The sequence below is a fragment of the Gekko japonicus genome, unplaced genomic scaffold, assembly GCF_001447785.1.
Source record: "Gekko japonicus isolate JY-2015 unplaced genomic scaffold, Gekko_japonicus_V1.1 scaffold1380, whole genome shotgun sequence".
Taxonomy (NCBI): Eukaryota; Metazoa; Chordata; class Lepidosauria; order Squamata; family Gekkonidae; genus Gekko; species Gekko japonicus.
The window spans coordinates 318,845-336,373 of record NW_015174316.1 but is presented as its reverse complement, the minus strand read 5'-3'; the positions used below and the strand labels follow the sequence as shown (position 1 = coordinate 336,373).

The following is a 17,529-nucleotide window of genomic DNA, read 5'->3' as shown; positions in this document are numbered from 1 at the left end:
CAGCTTCCCTGGCAGGAACACTATGTTAAGAAATCTCTCACAATTATGCAGCCATAGCAGGCAGGAGGGAAGGAGGCAAATACCTCCAGCGCCAGAGACTTGTAGAGGAAGAGTCAAACTTTGGGGACTCACCCATGTACCAGAGGGCCAAGGCAGCAGGAGGCAAGAAGCCTGGGCGTGCTGGGCTCCTCCATGCCTGGCAGAAGATGAGGTGCAAAGGCGAGAGGTGGGCAAGCAGAGGAGGCACTCAGCCAGCCGCACAAGCTGCGTGCAAAGAAACTCCCACTGCCCCAAGCTTCAGGGCTGCCTCGTTAAAGGAGTGCGGAGGCCAGACTCGCAAATGAGAAAAAGCAAGCTCAGGGTTCGTAGGTTGCATTTTGGGCTGTGGAAGAGGAACCGGCTTCATTCCTGGAGTTCTCTCGATTGCAAAGAAACTCCTGCCGCCCCAAGCTTCAGGGCTGCCTCATTAAAGGAGTGCGGAGGCCAGACTCGCAAATGAGAAAAAGCAAGCTCAGGGTTCGTAGGTTGCATTTTGGGCTGTGGAAGAGGAACCGGCTTCATTCCTGGAGTTCTCTCGAGTTCCTGTGCTTTTGGTTTTGCTTTTTGCCAATCCGCCTCCCCAGACTGCTCCAGGTGCTCCGTCCTGAGGGCTGCTGGGGGCGGGGCTCGAGTGCTCATAACTTGTGGAGCTGAGGCTCAATGTCTCCAGCTGCTCCGCCACCTTCCCTTCTCTTGGTTTGCTCAGGTTCTCCGCGGCTGCAGAGAGCCCAAGCAAGCCGGCTGCTGGAGGGAAGGAGAGGCGGTTTAAACCACCTTCCCTTCCCTTGGCTTGCTCAGGATCCCCGCGGCTGCAGAGAGCCCAAGCAAGCCGGCTGCTGGAGGGATGTGCATTCGGTTCGTCTGAACCAAATGCACCCCCAAAAATGGCCCATTCAGGCCCCCTTCAGGCTGCTGCGGGCCGAATCAGATTCTCTGATCGGCTTGCCCCAGTTCGGCCCTATTATATCCTATGGGCCATTGATGTCAATGGCAAAAACATAGGGTATATTCTGGGGGCTGGAGGGGAGGGGCTTTGAGGGAGAGGCTCCAAAATCGCAGGGTAGCTGCTGGAGCCTCTCCCCAAGATACCCGCCATGTTTCAGGAACATTGAACCAGGGGGTCCAATTCTACGGGCCCCCAAACAGGTTGCCCCCATCCCCTCCATTGTTCTCTATGGTGGAAAAAAAGGGCAGCCATGAAGGAGGTAGAAAAGATTCTTAAGTGTTAAGGGTGTGTCGCTGGTGACCAAGATCAATTCATGCCACAGTATCCCACATTACTACCATTTGTATGGCTGTGAAAGCCGGACAATGAGGAAAGCCGACAAAAAGACCGATGCGTGGGTACTTGGTCAAACCGAGCCTGGACTCCCCCTAGAAGCTAGAATGGCTAAACTGCAGCTGTCCTACTTTGGTCGCATGATAAGTAGAGGAGAGTCCCTGGAAAAGACAATAGCGCTCAGAAGAGTTGAAGGCAGCAGGGCAAGAGGGAGAGGTCACATGAGACATACAGACTCCATCAAGGAAGCCACAACGCGCAGCTCGCAAGCCCTGAGCGAGGCTGTTGGCAACGCAACATTCTGGAGGTTAAGTCAGAAGCCACTTAACAGCTCTCAACACACACAAGTATCAAGCCCATTTTTAGTGATCTTATGATGAAATTATTACCTCGTATAATCGGGATAAATCATGCATATGAGCTGTGCATCAGAGCTCAGAAATGGGCAACCAGTACCAAACAAAGAGGCATTCAAAAGTTGGACAAATGGAGTGAGTACCAAAGATACTCCGCATGTGAGGCACCATTTGCTCCAGGACCAGCCCTGTGTAGAATCTGTAGTTACTCACACATGGGAAGGAATGACCTGTGCACCAACTTGCCCATCCCTGCAAGTATTGTCGTAATTTCCAGGATTGTGCCATGAATCTGAAACCGGGATCTAGTGCTGGGATCTGTCCATCTGAGCAATTAGTGATGTGAATTTCATGGCCCCCTTCAGCTGTTGCTAGCAGAAGGAATGGAGGATACAAGTGGGTGGCACCCAAGAACTAAAGCTGAACAAAACAGGGCCAAGGGAGCTGGATCTTTGATGTATTTGCATCATAATGAGCCTATCCGCAGGGAGGGCGGGATATAAATCCAATAAAATAAATAAATAATGTAAACACACGGACTTGCTGCATATTGTCCTAATGCTCAAAAACAGCAATTGCTCTGTTCAGGGGCGAGGAAGAAGCACAAACAATAGCCAGTGCAGTACTTACAATGCCAAAGTTAGTGTAGTTGTATAGATTTATGTGCTGCCTTCCTGTTTAATAGACATGCAAGGCAGCTTATAGAAACAGAATTACAGCCATTAAAATGCTGATTTAAAAAGCCATATACAACAGGTCAGAAGCCAGACTAAATCTAATAACACAACAACACAAAGATAAGCAAGTAGAGAAGCCAATTGGGGAGGAGGAAGAGAATAGTATTATGTAAAGCTCAGACAGAATGGTTTTATTAAATGGTACTAGTTCAGACCACATGGCTTCATACTGTGGAAACTGCCAGACTGGATCTGCTCCACAACCTGTCTGGCTGAATCATAGCAGCTGTACTCAGAGGAATGTGCTAGAATCCTTTACCTTGAGATCATTAGCCCATGACACTTACGGAGACTTCTGAAGGCTTCTCAAGACCCAGGAAGCATGAGAGCCTCTCCTTCAAATCTGTTATAAACGCTCTAGATAGACTGTCACCAAACAGATTTCCAACCCCTTTTAGAAGCTACCCCCAGGCCTGAGACGACAGCCCACAAGTCCCACCTGCTCGCTGCCATCTTTCACCTCGAGTGGTTACACAGTCACCATCTCCAATATCCAAATACTTTGTTGGTGAGCAGCAGACGGAACATCAACCTGGGAATGATGCAGCACCCTGGGAGTCATCTACGCTGCTACTCTGAGTAGTAATGCTGAAGGAGGGAGTTATGAATGCAAAATGCACAGCCAGGAATAGATCGACCTATTTAGAAGAAATAAAATACCCCAAGCGGACACTGCCAAGGTCCAGAGCACTGATGGGTGCCTACCTGACCCCTGCTGTGGCCAGCAGGCTTTACCTGACATGGTTACGCAGCTGAAAGGTACTGGGACGACGCTGGGTTGTTCCGTTTGTCTTTCTTCTCAGTCTTGCCACGTTCCCCTCTGTACAGTTCCGGACTGTATCACTGGGGTGGTGTGAGAGATTTTATTTTCCTTCACAGCTGGGCTGGAGGATGCGAGGTGGACACGTGTCAAGAGAGACATCCACTCCCTCCAATGAGAAGGAAGATAAGGAAATGGGTGGATCAGGGAGCGGCTGGGTTGGGTGGTGGGGTGAGAGCAACAACATGGGCACACACATGCGTGCAGCACGCGATTAATGAGAGGCTGAGCAGGTGGGTCAGGGGCAGCAGCCCTGGGACCGAGTGCGGGCCTGAGCCAATACTGCAAAAGCCAGAGGGCTGAAAGCTCCCTTCAAGGCATGGCAGGCCCCATCGTGGCTTTAATTTGTTGTCATTATTTCTCAGTGATTCCCCACAAAGAAAGAGGCGGAGTCCTTCTTGTACGAGCTATAGCATACAGGCAAGAAAGGAAGGGCTGCTGGTCAACCTTCAGTTATCGTGTACCTTTACTATTATACAGAAGAGGGAATTTTAGATAGTGCAGCTTCTCTAATTCTTACAGAATTAATGGCATAACCCAATCTATCCTCTCCCGTATGAGTGGCAGTTGAAAACACCAGAGCCCTGTGCCCTTCTTTTCATCTGGCCACCCTAGCAGCAAGGTGTTTAATGACTGTCTTTACGCCAAACACAGAATAACTGGGGTATGTGAGGAAAAGAAGACCCAGCATCAGACAGAAATCCAGTGTGTGCAGTATACATAATGAGCAAATATGTGCTGTACCTACTTGATACTTGGATGCTTTAGTAAAGGACACCCTCCAGCCTTTTGCAGAGAGAAATATATATCCTCTTTTTTCACACTATATGAACTAGGATTTAATGGCACATTCATAAGCACAGAAGTGAACAGGTCACTTCTATGCAGGGCGATGGCCTGCCTGCTGAAGGATGTTTGAAACAGGAGCATCAGATAACCACCCCAAATGCACATTTTTATAGGCAGATGTTAGAAATGTGAACATATTTGTTTTCATGACACTCCCCAAACAAGTACAAAACTTAAAACTCCAATGCTGTGTCACATTTGGCAATACTGGAGAAAAATAGTGTCATTAAACATCCTGTTGCTACCCAGATGAAAAGGAGGGCTTCAATTGTTGTTCAGGTGAAAGAGGGCCTTTCAGTAGCAGGTAGATCTTGACAGGTCATTGACGAACGAGGGGAGAGGATGAAGAATATTGTGTTGCAGAATGTTGTAAGCCACTTTGAGGATCTTAAGGTCAATAAAGGGGACATAAAAACAAAATAAATGTACACTGTCAACATTTTGAACTTTCTGTTTCACAGTATGTCAGACAATATTGTGCTTAAAATAAAAGTGTATACGGTAGGCACCAATTCAGAACACAAATAACCTGTCCAAAGTGACTGGAGAAAAAAAGGCTACTATACATCTCCCCCCTGGACCTTTTAGTAGGTGCAGCCACAGGGCCGTGGCCTTAGAGATCCCCAGGCTTTGTGTGCGCACTGATCTGCAAGTGGCGACTTGCACGTGTGAAACAGCCGTTACAGATCAGTCACCTCAAGCAGGTTATTTTTCAGTGGAGGCCCTTGAACAGTAAGCAGTGCAGCTCTAAGTGGACAGATGTCAGCTGGTGAGTGAGCAAGAGACTGAACAGGGTTCTGAGAGTCTGTAGCCTGGCCAAGCACGCTGTGTGGCAGGCAACGGAGCTTCTGGAAAGTACCGGGACTGCCAGTTCAATTCAAGTCTAACCACAACAACTAGGGCAAGGAAGGCCAACGCACAAGGGCCAGTGAGGGAGCCCCAGGCCTCTCTTCCCCCCACGTCCAGTCCCCAGGCTCTGGTGGGCGGCCTCTCCTCTCCTCCATCCATCTCCCTCCTGCCAAGCCAGTGACAGTCGCTCCACGGGCCTCCTCACACCTCCTCATCTTCCCGCTCAATACCAGCCGAGGAGTTATTAGAACTGCCAAGGCTGGTGACAGAGGGAGATAAATGGGCAGTAGAGATGGATGCCCCCACAGCAATGAGACCTAGGGAGGCTGGAGGGAGGAGGCAAGTGTGGGGCTGGGGACGTGAGCAGGTGGGGGAAAACAGGATGCATGAAAACAGAGATGAGGTGAGAGACAAACATTGCTGGGAGTTACTAATGGGAAAAGAAGCCACCGTGGAAGTATTTGGTGGAAAGCCAGGGAGAGAAAAGGGGCACTGTGTTGCCCGCTGACATTTCTCACAGAGGTTTGACTTAGACTCACAGACCCAAAAGTATCAGTGAAAGAAAGAGTCCTCCTTTCCGATTCGTGCAAAAAAACAGGGCTGCCAGATTTACCTCTTTACTGCATAGTCCACAAGACGTGTTAGAGCTAGCCTGCCCCACTGGTTTCATCTGCCACCTCCTGGTCTGCCTTTGTCCAGCCCCATACTGAGCCCCTGATGCTGGAGCATCCTCAAGACTGGCAGGGTGCTGCTGCTGGTGGTGGTGGTCAGTATCCTGTACTTACCCTGCAGGGGGGAAATAGTCAACAGAAATGCTTCTCCGCAAATCCCAGAAAGTACAATGATTGCACTGGAGTTTGCTTTTATTTAAACCATCATGTTTACAATGGCAGAGCTTCTAGTTTCAAGTGCACTATTGCAGTTTCAGTTGCTGACATTGTAACAGTATCAGGAAGAGGAGAACAGCTAGTGGGTTGGATTAAAAAGACCCACATTTCAAATCCCTTCATGTCATGAATCTTGCTTGATGGCTCCAACCGATGCTCCCTCTAAGCTGTGAAAAGCAAAAATTCTACTTTGTGAGCTCCTGGCATTAAAGTTATGAGAGAGCGATTTGGCTACTGCATAAACTAGTTTGCTCTGGAGCCATCCTTCCTGAGCTAAGACAATAAATGTGTGAGCCAGAGGCTAAAAACTGTGAGCTGGCTCACACTAACACTGGCTCCGACCCAATCATCATCCCTCAGCCTAATCCACCTCACAAGGTTGTTGTAAAGATGAAAGAGAACTGGGGACCTGAACTCTGTGGAAGACAGATGGGATAACAACAAATGAAGATACATAACAAGATTCAAGATTAACGTGAAAAAAACCACCCACTTTTGTTCAGTTACTTTATAATTCAAAAGTAGAGTTATAGATGCTCCTGAAAACAAACACATACAGTGTGATCAAAAATGTTGAGGTGAATAGCTTTCTGTCTTCCCTAAATGGCACCACTGTCTTCTCTCCCCCCCCCCCCCCCCCCGAGTGTCTACAGTCATCTGGAATCACTTTGGAAGATGTGTCTCACCCTCACAAAAAGCAGCGCTGTGCACATGGTGGCTGCAGAGTTACAATGGACCAATCTGCATCTAGCATGTGCTCCACTGTTTTACCAAACCCACACTGGAATAGAAATTCCCCTCTGCATTGCATGCCACGTTCACTTTCTTTGATTGTCGGATTTTATGGCCGTGTCCAGACTGCGTGCTGCTTTCACTTTGATCTCTCGGTTTAATGGTGGCTGTCTGCATAGATTTATGGCTGTTGTATGGCCCTTCAGGGGTGACTCTGCAGTCAGTGTGGCATCGGCCGGGGGTATCTGAATGTGGTTTTGAGCTGCATCTTTTTCTGTTCCAGCGTGGGTTTGGTAAAACAACGGAGCAAATGCTAGATGCAGATTGGGCCATTGTCTTACTTTACCTTACCTTAAGAAGCACTCTTTGTTCCTCTTTGGTGTATTTTTATGACATTGATCTTTGTTCGTAAAAGTCATAACAAATCATAACAGAATGTCTCTAGGACATATATTATTGTCACTGTTGTTATCGCTAATTCTGAATAAAAGCAGAAAACGTTTACTGACATGTGGCTTTATAAGAAAGTAATCAAAGCATATTTAGATCCAAGCATATTTAGAAGACCTGCTTCTTCTTGGACTGATAATGTTACGGCTCCATGTGTTGGTGCATGTGCACACACACACACGCACGCACACACACGCAGACATGATTGTTTTTCTCTGCCATATAATTTAACTTCCAGAATGTTGAGTGCCTCAATTACTGATACACTTTATTATATTTATGGCTTAAATTGTTTTAGAATTGCTTAATTGTTTAATTGTTGTTGTTAATCTATTTTATGTGTATTGACAATTTTTTAGGTTGTTTTATGTAAGCTGCCGTGAGCTGGCCTCAGCCAGGAGGGCGGGGTAGAAGTTTAATCAATCAATCAATCAATCAATCAGTGACTAGATTCAGTCCTATTTCTTCTGGGATCATGAGACTGACCAGTAGTACAAGTGAAGCACAGGCAACTGGTGAAATTGTAGGGTTGTCTGTAAATTTATTTTGTTGTTTTGTGACTATTTAAAACTACAATCCTTGAAGCTCCAAAAAATATATATTCCGCAGGTTAGGAAAGGCACAAATAGGTATAGAAAAAGGCCTGCATAATTAACAAACAAAGTAATGGAAGCTGTAAAAGGTAAGAAAGATTCCTTTAAGCGGTGAAAAGCTAGTCTCAGTGAGGTGGATAAAAGGGAACACAGACTGTGGCAAATAAAAGGCAAGTCTGTGATCAGGCAGGCAAAAAGGGAATATGAGGAGCATATAGCGAAAAACATAAAGACCGACAATAAAACTTTCTTCAAATACATTAGGAGCAGGAAACCAGCCAGGGAGGCAGTGGGGCCCTCGGATGACCAAGGGGTAAAAGGAGTACTGAAGGATAATAGGGAAATGGCTGAGAAACTGAATGCATTTTTTTGTCTCTGTCTTCACTGTGGAAGATTAGAAGTGCTTGCCCACTCCAGAACTGCTGATTTCGGGAGGGGTGTTGAAAGGCTTGAGAAATAAAAAAGACTCATTCAGAAAGTGGAAGGAGGGCCTTATAACCAAGGATGAATATAAACAAATAATCAGTGCTTGTAGAAAGAGGGTTAGGAAAGCTAAAGCTCACTATGAGCTTAGTCTAGCGAGAGACACTAAAAACAACAAAAAAGGGTTCTTATGTTCAAAGTAAGAAAAAGAGCAAGGACATGGTAGGCCCACTGCGGGGACAGGAAAGTGAAATTGTAACAGGTGAAGAGAGGGCAGAGCTGCTCAATTCCTTCTTTTCCTCAGTCTTCTCTTGCAAGGGAAACGGTGCTCAATATGGCAAAAACAAAACACATGATGAGGGAAGGGAGTTGCAGCCTAGAATTGACATAGGGCTAATACATAAACACCTAGTTTCTTTAAATGAAACTAAGTCCTCGGGGCCAGATGAGCTGCATCCAAGGGTTAGGGTGTATTTAGGGTTAGGGCAGATGTAATTTCTGAACCTCTGTCCATTATTTTTGAGAATTCTTGGAGAATAGGTGAGTTGCCAGAAGATTGGAAGATGTTGTACCCATCTTCAAGAAGGGGAAAAAGGAGGATCCAGGTAACTACCGACCCATCAGCTTGTCATCTATACCTGGGAATGTTTTAGAACAAATCATCAAACAGGCAGTCCTTGAGCTTTTAGAAAGGACGGCTGTAATTACTAAGAGCCAGCCTGAATTTCTCAAGAACAAGTTATGTCAGACTAACCTTATCTCTTTTTTTGAGAAAGATATTACCTTGCTGGATCAGGGGAATGCTGTAGACATAGTTTATCTTGATTTCAGTAAGGCTTTTGATAAGGTTTCACATAATATACTTGTTGATAAATTGGAAAAATGTGGTTTGGATCCTATGACTGTTTGGTGGATCTCTAACTGGTTGACAGATCGCACCCAAAGAGTGCTTGTGAATGGTTCCTCATCCCCTTGGAGAGGAGTGACAAGTGGAGTGCTTCAGGGATCTGTCCTGGGACCTGTTTTGTTCAACATCTTTATCAATGATTTGGATGAAGGGATAGAGGGAGAGCCAGTTTGATGTAGTGGTTAAGTGCACGGACTCTAATTTGGGAGAACCGGGTTTGATTCCCCACTCCTCCTCCACTTGCACCTGGCTGGAAGTCCTTGGGCAAGCCGTAGTTCTGATAAGAGCTATTCTTGAAAAATAGCAGTTTCTGTCAAGAGCTCTCTCAGCCCCACCTACCTCACAGGGTGTCTCTTGTGGGGAGGGGAAGGGAAAGGAGATTGTAAGCTGCTCTGAGACACCTTTGAGTAGTGAAGGGCGAGGTATATATCCAATCTCTTCTTCTTCTTCTTCTATTAAATTTGCAGATGATACTAAATTGGGAGGGGTAGCAAATATGGTAGAACACAGAGTCAGGATAAAGGATGACAGGCTGCAAAACTGGGCTAAAACAGATAACATGAATTTCAATTAGGGATAAATGTAAAGTTCTGCATTTAGGTAGGAAAAATCAAATGCATAATTATAGGTTGGGGGAGACTTGTCTAGGACGTATGTGCAAAAAGGATCTAGGGGTCTTAGTAGACCATACCCTGAACATGAGTCAGCAGTGTGATGTGGTTGCTAAAAAGGCAAATGCGATTTTTGGCTGTATCAACAGAAGTATAGTGTCCAGAGAGCCAGTTTGGTGTAGTGGTTAAGTGCATGGACTCTAATCTGGGAGAACCGGGTTCGATTCCCCACTCCTCCACTTGCATCTGGCTGGATGACCTTGGGCAAGCCATAGTTCTGATAAGAGCTGTTCTTGAAAAAGAGCAGTTTCTGTCAAGAGCTCTCTCAGCCCCACCTACCCCACAAGGGGAGGGGAAGGGAAAGGAGTTTGTAAGCCGCTCTGAGACACCTTTGGATAGTGAAGGGTGGGGTATCCAATCTCTTCTTCTTCTTCAGATCACAAGATGTGATGGTACCACTTTACTCTGCTCTGGTTAGACCTCACCTAGAGTATTGTGTTCAGTTTTGGGCACCACAATTTAAGAAGAATATAGACAAGCTGGAACGTGTCTAGAGGAGAGCAATGAAGATGGTGAGGGTCTGGAGACCAAGTCCTGTGAGTAGAGGTTGAAGGAGCTGGGTATGTTTAGCCTGGAGAGGAGATGACTGAGAGGTGATATGATAAACATCTTCAAGTACTTGAAGAGCTGTCATATAGAGGATGGTACGGGATTGTTTTCTGTTGCCCCAGAAGGTCGGACAAAAACCAACGGGTTGAAATTAAATCAGAAAAGTGTTCGGCTAAACATTAGGAAGAACTTCCTGACAGAGCAGTTCCTCAGTGGAACAGGGTTCCTTGGGAGGTGGTGGGCTTTCTCTTTTTTTGCAGGTTTTCAAACAGAAGCTAGATGGCCATCTGACAGCAATGCGGGTTCTGTGAATTTAGGAAGAACATGAGAGGGAGGGCAGGACAGATTGCCTCAGTGCTTAGTTCTTGTGGCCCTTTCTTATACACCCAGGGAAATGCTGATTGCCACTTAGGGGTCAAGAAGCAATTTTTCTCCAAACTGGTTTGGCCAGGGATCCTGGAGGGTTTTTGTCATCTTCTAGCTGTGGAACAGCAGCAGCAGTAGTAGTAGAAGTGAGAATAAAATTTATTGTGTAGCTAATGGCCATTACAATTTAAAATTTAAACAATATACAAACTAAGACAACTTACAGCACTGGAATTTGAATTAAAGCCGTGGAACAGCGGTCACTGCAGGTGTGGAAGGGGAGGTATTTGTGAATGTCCTGCCTTGTGCAGGTGGTTGGACTAGATGACCTTGGAGGTCCCTTCCAACTCTATGATTCTAGGAAGTACAGCAGTTCCCAGCACTGGAAGTTATATATGAAGACTCAGTACCATCAATAACAAGCAGGGTTTAAGATCTAGCCCTCCTGAAATATTTTTTTATGGCAACACATACGCATATGTATATAAAGTACCAAATATAGAAGAAGCTATATAAGGACAGATGGTCCAGTTCTCAACACCACTCACTTTGAAGAAAGTTTAGTTTATTGAGACGTTGAAGAATACCATACTGAACACGAGCTTTGTTAAGACTGGAGGTGAAAGTGTGGGGATTGCAGATATATTGTGTTCAAGCAAAGGCACTAAAGATCAGGACCCAATCACCCCACGGCATTTGCCCGCCAGAAACAACGGCCACCTCCCCCCCCCCCCCCCCCCCCACTAAGCATGTACCCCTCTACAGAAATGAGGCAAAACAACAGGTCTCTGCAACACATCAAAGCATTTAGGAAAATGAAAGCATTTGGTATTCACACCCTTCTACCCCTCCTCCTTCCTCTATGGCAGGCGAGCCATAAAATGCATATTGAGCCTGACACTTTTATGGCAACACATATGCATACGTATATAAAGTACCAAGTATAGAAGAAGCTATATAAGGACAGATGGTCCAGCCCCCTGTCAGGCCTTGCCTTGCCTGACAGGACCATGATGAGGACCACGCTGCACATGCCTTGTGCTGTCCTTGACATAGGTTTGCCAACCTCAAGGTGGTGCTGGAGATCTCCTGGAATTACAACATCGATTAGTTCCTCTGGAGAAAACGGCGGCCCTGTAGGATTGCCAGGTCCCCCCTAGCCCCTGGTGGGGGATGGGGGGTTGCCAGATACACATTGGGAAACTCCTGGAGATTTGGGGATGGAGCCTGGGGAGAACAGAGACCTCACTGGGGCACAGTGTTATAGAGCCTGCCCTCCAAAGCATCCATGTCCTCCTGGGGAACTGATCTCTGTAGTTGGAGATGAGCTGTCATTCCAGGAGATCCCCAGGCCCCACCTGGAGGCCGGCATCTCTACCGCCTTGGAGAGTGGCCTCTATGCCATCATAGCTTGCTGAGGTCACTCCCCTCTCCAAACCCTGCCCTTTCCAGACTCCACTCCCAAAGTTTCAGGAATTTTCCAACCTGAAACTGGCAACCCTACCTCATGGCAACGTCTGTGGGGCTCAGGTTGCCCCAGATTGAGTGCAGGCTTGCTGGTGGCCTGGGGGTGTGTGTGTGCTGCCACTCCTGCCTCTCCTCCCCCCCCACACACACACTTGGAATGGCGTCTGCAGTGGAAGATGGAATGGAAAACAATATGTAACCTTACCATTGGCCGCCTGCACTGCCATCATGACATATCCTGCAATATGGCCTTTCTCCCATTACTTTTCAATAAGTGATGATTGCTTTTCCCCTAATTTTTATAATTTTATTTCATTTTTTACTTAAAGTGCAAGTGCGCTAACTAAAAAAGAAGCTAAAGTTAACAATGAGACTGTTTTGGCTTAGGATTGCTGCGGATAATGCAAGACACATTACACTCCCTTTTATAATGATAATTCAGAGGCCCCGTACACATTAGCATTGCTGAAGAACTGTTGTTTTACAATCAACTTGATGCAGATCTACCACAGTGGCTCCATATAACACTTAGGCCACGGTCAGACGTGCCTTTATATCTGACTCAGCTGTGGATGCCTGATGGATCTAAAGGGCACGATCAGACAGCAGCATCTGTCTGATGTTGATGATACAAAGTTGTTCAGGGTGGTGAAAACCAGTGAGGATTGTGAGGCACTCCAAAGGGATCTGTCAAGGATGGGCAAGTGGGCGTCAACATGGCAAATGGGGTTCAATGTGTCCAAGTGCAAGGTGATGCACATTGGAGCCAAAAATTCTAAATATAAATACACGTTGATGGGGTCTGAACTGGCAGAGACTGATCAAGAGAGCGATCTTGGAGTTGTAGTTGATAACTCACTGAAAATGTCGAGAGAGTGTGTGACTGCAATAAAGAAGGCCAATGCTATGCTGGGGATTATTAGGAAGGGTATTGAAAACAGATCAGCCAATATCATAATGCCCCTATATAAATCAATGGTGCGACCTCATCTGGAATACTGTGTGCAATTATGGTCACCACACCTTAAAAAGGATATTATAGCTTTGGAAAAAGTGCAGAAAAGGGCAACTCGAATGATAAAAGGGTTGGAACACTTTCCCTATGAGGAAAGGTTAAGGAGCTTAGGGCTCTTTAGCTTAGAGAAACGACGACTGAGGGGTGACATGATTGAGGTTTATAAGATTATGCATGGGAAAGAGCAGGTAGAGAAAGAGGTACTTTTCTCCCTCTCTCAGAATACAAGAACTCATGGGCACTCCATGAAATTGCTGAGCGGTCGGGTTAGAACGGATAAAAGGAAGTACTTCTTCACCCAAAGAGTGATTAACACTTGGAATTCACTGCCACAGGAAGTGGTGGTGGCTACAAGCATAGATGGCTTCAAAAGGGAATTAGATAAGCATATGGAGCAGAGGTCCATCAGTGGCTATTAGCCACAAGGTATAGATAGGGACTCTGGGGCAAGTGATGCTCTGTCTTCTTGGTGCTTGGGGGGGGGGGTCAACAGTGGGAGGGCTTCTAATGTCCTGGCCCCACTGTTGGACCTCCTGATGGCACTGGTATTTCTGGCCACTGTGTGATACAGAGTGTTGGACTGGATGGGCCTTTGGCCTGATCCAACATTGGCATCTCTTATGTTCTTATAATATTTTATCCTGCTTTTCTCCCCAACAGGAACCCAAAGTTGCTTACAGCCTCATTTTTCCTTACTCAATTTTATCTGCACAACAAACCTGTGGGGTAGGTTAGGTCAAGAGGGAGAATCTGGCCCTAGGTCACCCAGCAGCCCTCTATGGCAGAGTGGGGATTTAAACCCAGGTCTCCTAGATCCTAGTTTGACCCTCTATCCAATATGCCACACTGTAGCATTGTAATGTGGAATATAGTGCTATATTAAGGCTGTGGTCAGACGTGCCATTTGGTCCGGAAGGGAAGCGCCCCTATTTCCTCCAGTGGAATTTGACTCACAGTCACACTATTACACATCCCTTTGTGCTGCAGGCTCAGCCCATCACGGCATGATCAGACACTACCTCGGGAGAGTGGTTTGTATTTTTTTGCCTTTTGTTTCCCAAGCACATAAACAAGAAATCACACTGAGGGTTCCCCACAGAGTATGCGGTTATGCACATACTGCTAAGCAAGGGGGGGAACAGCACCAAGTCGGGATGGAATGAGCAGACCATCCCGACAGCTTGAGTGTATTCTTGAGCAATCAGACAGGGGAAAGTCCATTCGTGGCCCACCGGTAAGCGTTGGGACCGGACTTTCCCCGGTGTCTTCTAACTCCGCTTCTGTGGTGGAGCAGCACGGGGGGCCGACATCTGCGGGACCTTTCCCAGATGCTGCTGTCTGATCATGCCCTTTAGATCCATCAGGCATCCACAGCTGAGTCGGATATAAAGGCACGTCTGACCGTGGCCTAAGTGTTATATGGAGCCACTGTGGTAGATCTGCATCAAGTTGATTGTAAAACAACAGTTCTTCAGCAATGCTAATGTGTACGGGGCCACTGAATTATAAGAGGTAACACTCACTATATTTATATTTATCTCAAAACTGTAAGGACTCTTCATAATTCAGTCATCAGAGTAATAAAATCCATCAAGGCACAATTAATATGCAACAGCCAGAAGCATGCAAATGTATGGCAGATGAGAAGTAAGAAGGATATAAAGATCATGGTAAATATAGCTATATCCAAAAGTAGGGTTGGCTGGCCTTTGGGAGGGGAAAAATCAAAGTTAAGAAAAAGAAAGCAGGCTAGATGCAACAACAGAATGATTCCCCCTCCCTCATATAATCTGATGACTGCCTAAATTTCGAAATGAAAGTCAGTGAGGAATTCCCAAGGAGGATACAGTCAGATCTCTTAATTAAATCAATATTTGCAGATGTATTGTAAATTCTCCACAGGGTTGGTCTATTGAAATTACCTAAATGTTAGATAGTCAGTGCTATCCTAAGCAAAGTTAGACCCTTCTTAAATAATTGACTTCATTGGAGTTAGAAGAGCGTAACACTGTTGAGTCTGTTTTCAGATTTCTGCAATCCTAACCTCCTTGCATGGTTTATTGGATGGCCCATCCTGTTGACTGTGTTTGACTGACATTGTATAGCCCACCTTGAGTCTCAGTGAGAAAGACAGACTATAAATAACATAAATTAATAAAAACACAGGCAATGAGGGCAGTAGGGCTGCGTATCTTCAGCTGCATATAAGATGGCCATGCTGTATTCTCTGGTAAATGCCACCAAAAGGAGTCTGGATTTACAACATTTGTTGCCCAGTTTGGAAAAAAACATGATTGCATGTTGGCAGGAATTTCAGTACATTAATCCTCTATCTGAAGAAGTCTCCTCCTTGCACACAAACGCTTATATCTTGAAAAAAGGCTTGTGGGTCTTAAAGGTGCCCCCCCTGGATTCGAACTTTGTTCTGCTGCTTCAGACCAACACGGCTGCCCCCACCTGGATCCCTCTTTTTGCATGTTCTTCTTCCCTTTGAGAGGAATCTGAAAAACTTCACTATGAAAGCCCTGTGTCACTGACTTTCCTGGTGTGTGGACAGAGGCCCATTTCAATTACTGAGACATAACATTCATGTGAATTGTGCAGTCCCCCAGCAAAGCAATGAAAGTAATGGGATTACTCTGCTCTGGTGAATCAAGTTTCCTCCAGCACCTTAATCTTATTCCTGTGTGACCCTTAAGACAAGCCTTCCTGGTGTATGTGACGGAGTTGGAGGCTTGGGGCTTGGTGAGAGAGGCCACCAGCCTAGTGTTCTGATCCTTGATCAGGGAGAGTCATTCTTCATCTGCTCCCAACAAATCCGTTCTGTAATCAATGGGGGATTGCAAAGTGTTGACAGAAGCTCTGATAGCTGCGATATCTCTGGACACTGTTTTTAATAGAGGCACAAACATCTCATGTTATCCTTCTAGAAACATGCAGGTTTGGGCTTGCTGACACTTTGAGAAGCTTGGATAGCACTGAGGAAATGCCCACAGCACATCAAGGTGTATTGGAGAGTCTGAACTTGATCACTCTGGAAAAAAAATAGACAGGATGTCAAATTGGTAATTTGTGACAGATTATTTGCAGTTACACTTTTCTAAATCCACTGGAATCAATGGGTTTAAGAAAGGTATAATTCTGATTAGGATTGCACTGGCAGAGAATCAAAAGGAGTTCAGTAGGTCTTACTGCATTGCCATTTGAGTCAGAAGTGTTCAGTCAACAGTTTGACTGACTGAATTTTTAGCCAGAGCATTATAGCCTGCTCCCAGACCTTTGTTTCAGCTCTGAGTAGCCCAGCCAGTCTTGCCTAAGTGTTACATTAGAGGTACTTCTAGGAACGCCAAATAGAGATCTAAGAAATTTAGACTGAACCCTTTCAAGGGTCTTTAGATTGGCAGAAAGTCCGGTTTGTGAGCCATACAGGTGCTGAGCCAATGATTTTGCCTGGAAGGTTTTTAAGGCCGTGGGGAGAAAGCCTGCACCTTTCCTTCTAAATAATCTAAGAATGGCGTTTGCACTTCTCTCTGCCAGGTTAGCTGATGAGGACAGATGTGCTGAGAATTTAGAATTATAAGAAAAGGTAATGCCTAAGTATTTAAAGTTGTTAACTTGATCTATGGCATTTCCTTTAATATTCCAGTTGAACTTCTTGAATGAGTTAACAAAACGGACAATTTTTGTTTTAGTGCAATTAATAGATAGTAATTTGGTGTCACATTGCTCTTTAAATTTTATCAGGGCTCGCTTCAGGCCAATCCTTGTCTGGGATAAAAGAACAGCATTGTCAGCATACATTAAGATTGGAACCTTTCTGCTACCTGAGAATGAGGGAGCATGAGTATCAATTGAATGAATGCATGTGATTAAGGAGTTAACATAGATGTTAAATAAGAAGGGAGCCAAAAGGCAACCTTGTCTGACTCCTTTTTGCACTGGAATACTTTTCGATAGTTTCCCATCTTGTGTGAGCCTTATTTGGATGTCATTATTTTCGTGCAGTTTAATTAATAGAAGCAATAGCCTTCTATCGATACCCATGTCAGCCAATTTGGCCCAAAGCCTTCCCCTAGAAATAGAGTCAAAGGCCGCCTTGAGGTCCACGAAGGCCACGTACAAGGTATTCTTCCAATGTTTCACATATTTAAAAATAAAATAATCTAGGACTAAGCAATGAACAATAGTAGTGCGCCCAGGTGTGAAACCATCTTGTTCAATTTCAAGCAAGTTGCTATGATCTAGCCATTCACACAGCTTCTGACAGAGGTGTTTAGTATATAAGTTACAAATCACATTCAGAAAACTAATTGGTCTGTAGTTTAATGGGTCATAGGGGCTACCCTTTTAAAATAAAGGGACAATTATAGCCAAGCCCCAGTCTTTGGGAATCTGAGTTGAGGCATCTATATAGGAAAAAAGATTTGCTAAGACTGGAGCCCACCAATCTATGTGCGATTTTAAAAGCTCAGCAAATGTAAAGTCTCCTCCTGGGGCTTTTCCAGATTTCAATTGTGATATTAACAAGGTAGTTTCAGAT

General features: G+C 45.5%; 1 protein-coding gene across 1 annotated transcript in view; it reads right to left on the bottom strand.

Moving 5' to 3' along the window:
* The window catches only part of TBX10 (T-box 10), a 37,988-nt gene extending 25,787 nt beyond the window's left edge, over positions 1-12,201 (bottom strand). Inside the window, exon 1 of the mRNA XM_015424178.1 lies at positions 12,180-12,201. Within this exon, the coding sequence (XP_015279664.1) occupies positions 12,180-12,201 (22 nt within the window). The remainder of the gene's footprint in view (positions 1-12,179) is intronic.
* Positions 12,202-17,529: the final 5,328 nt, after the last annotated feature.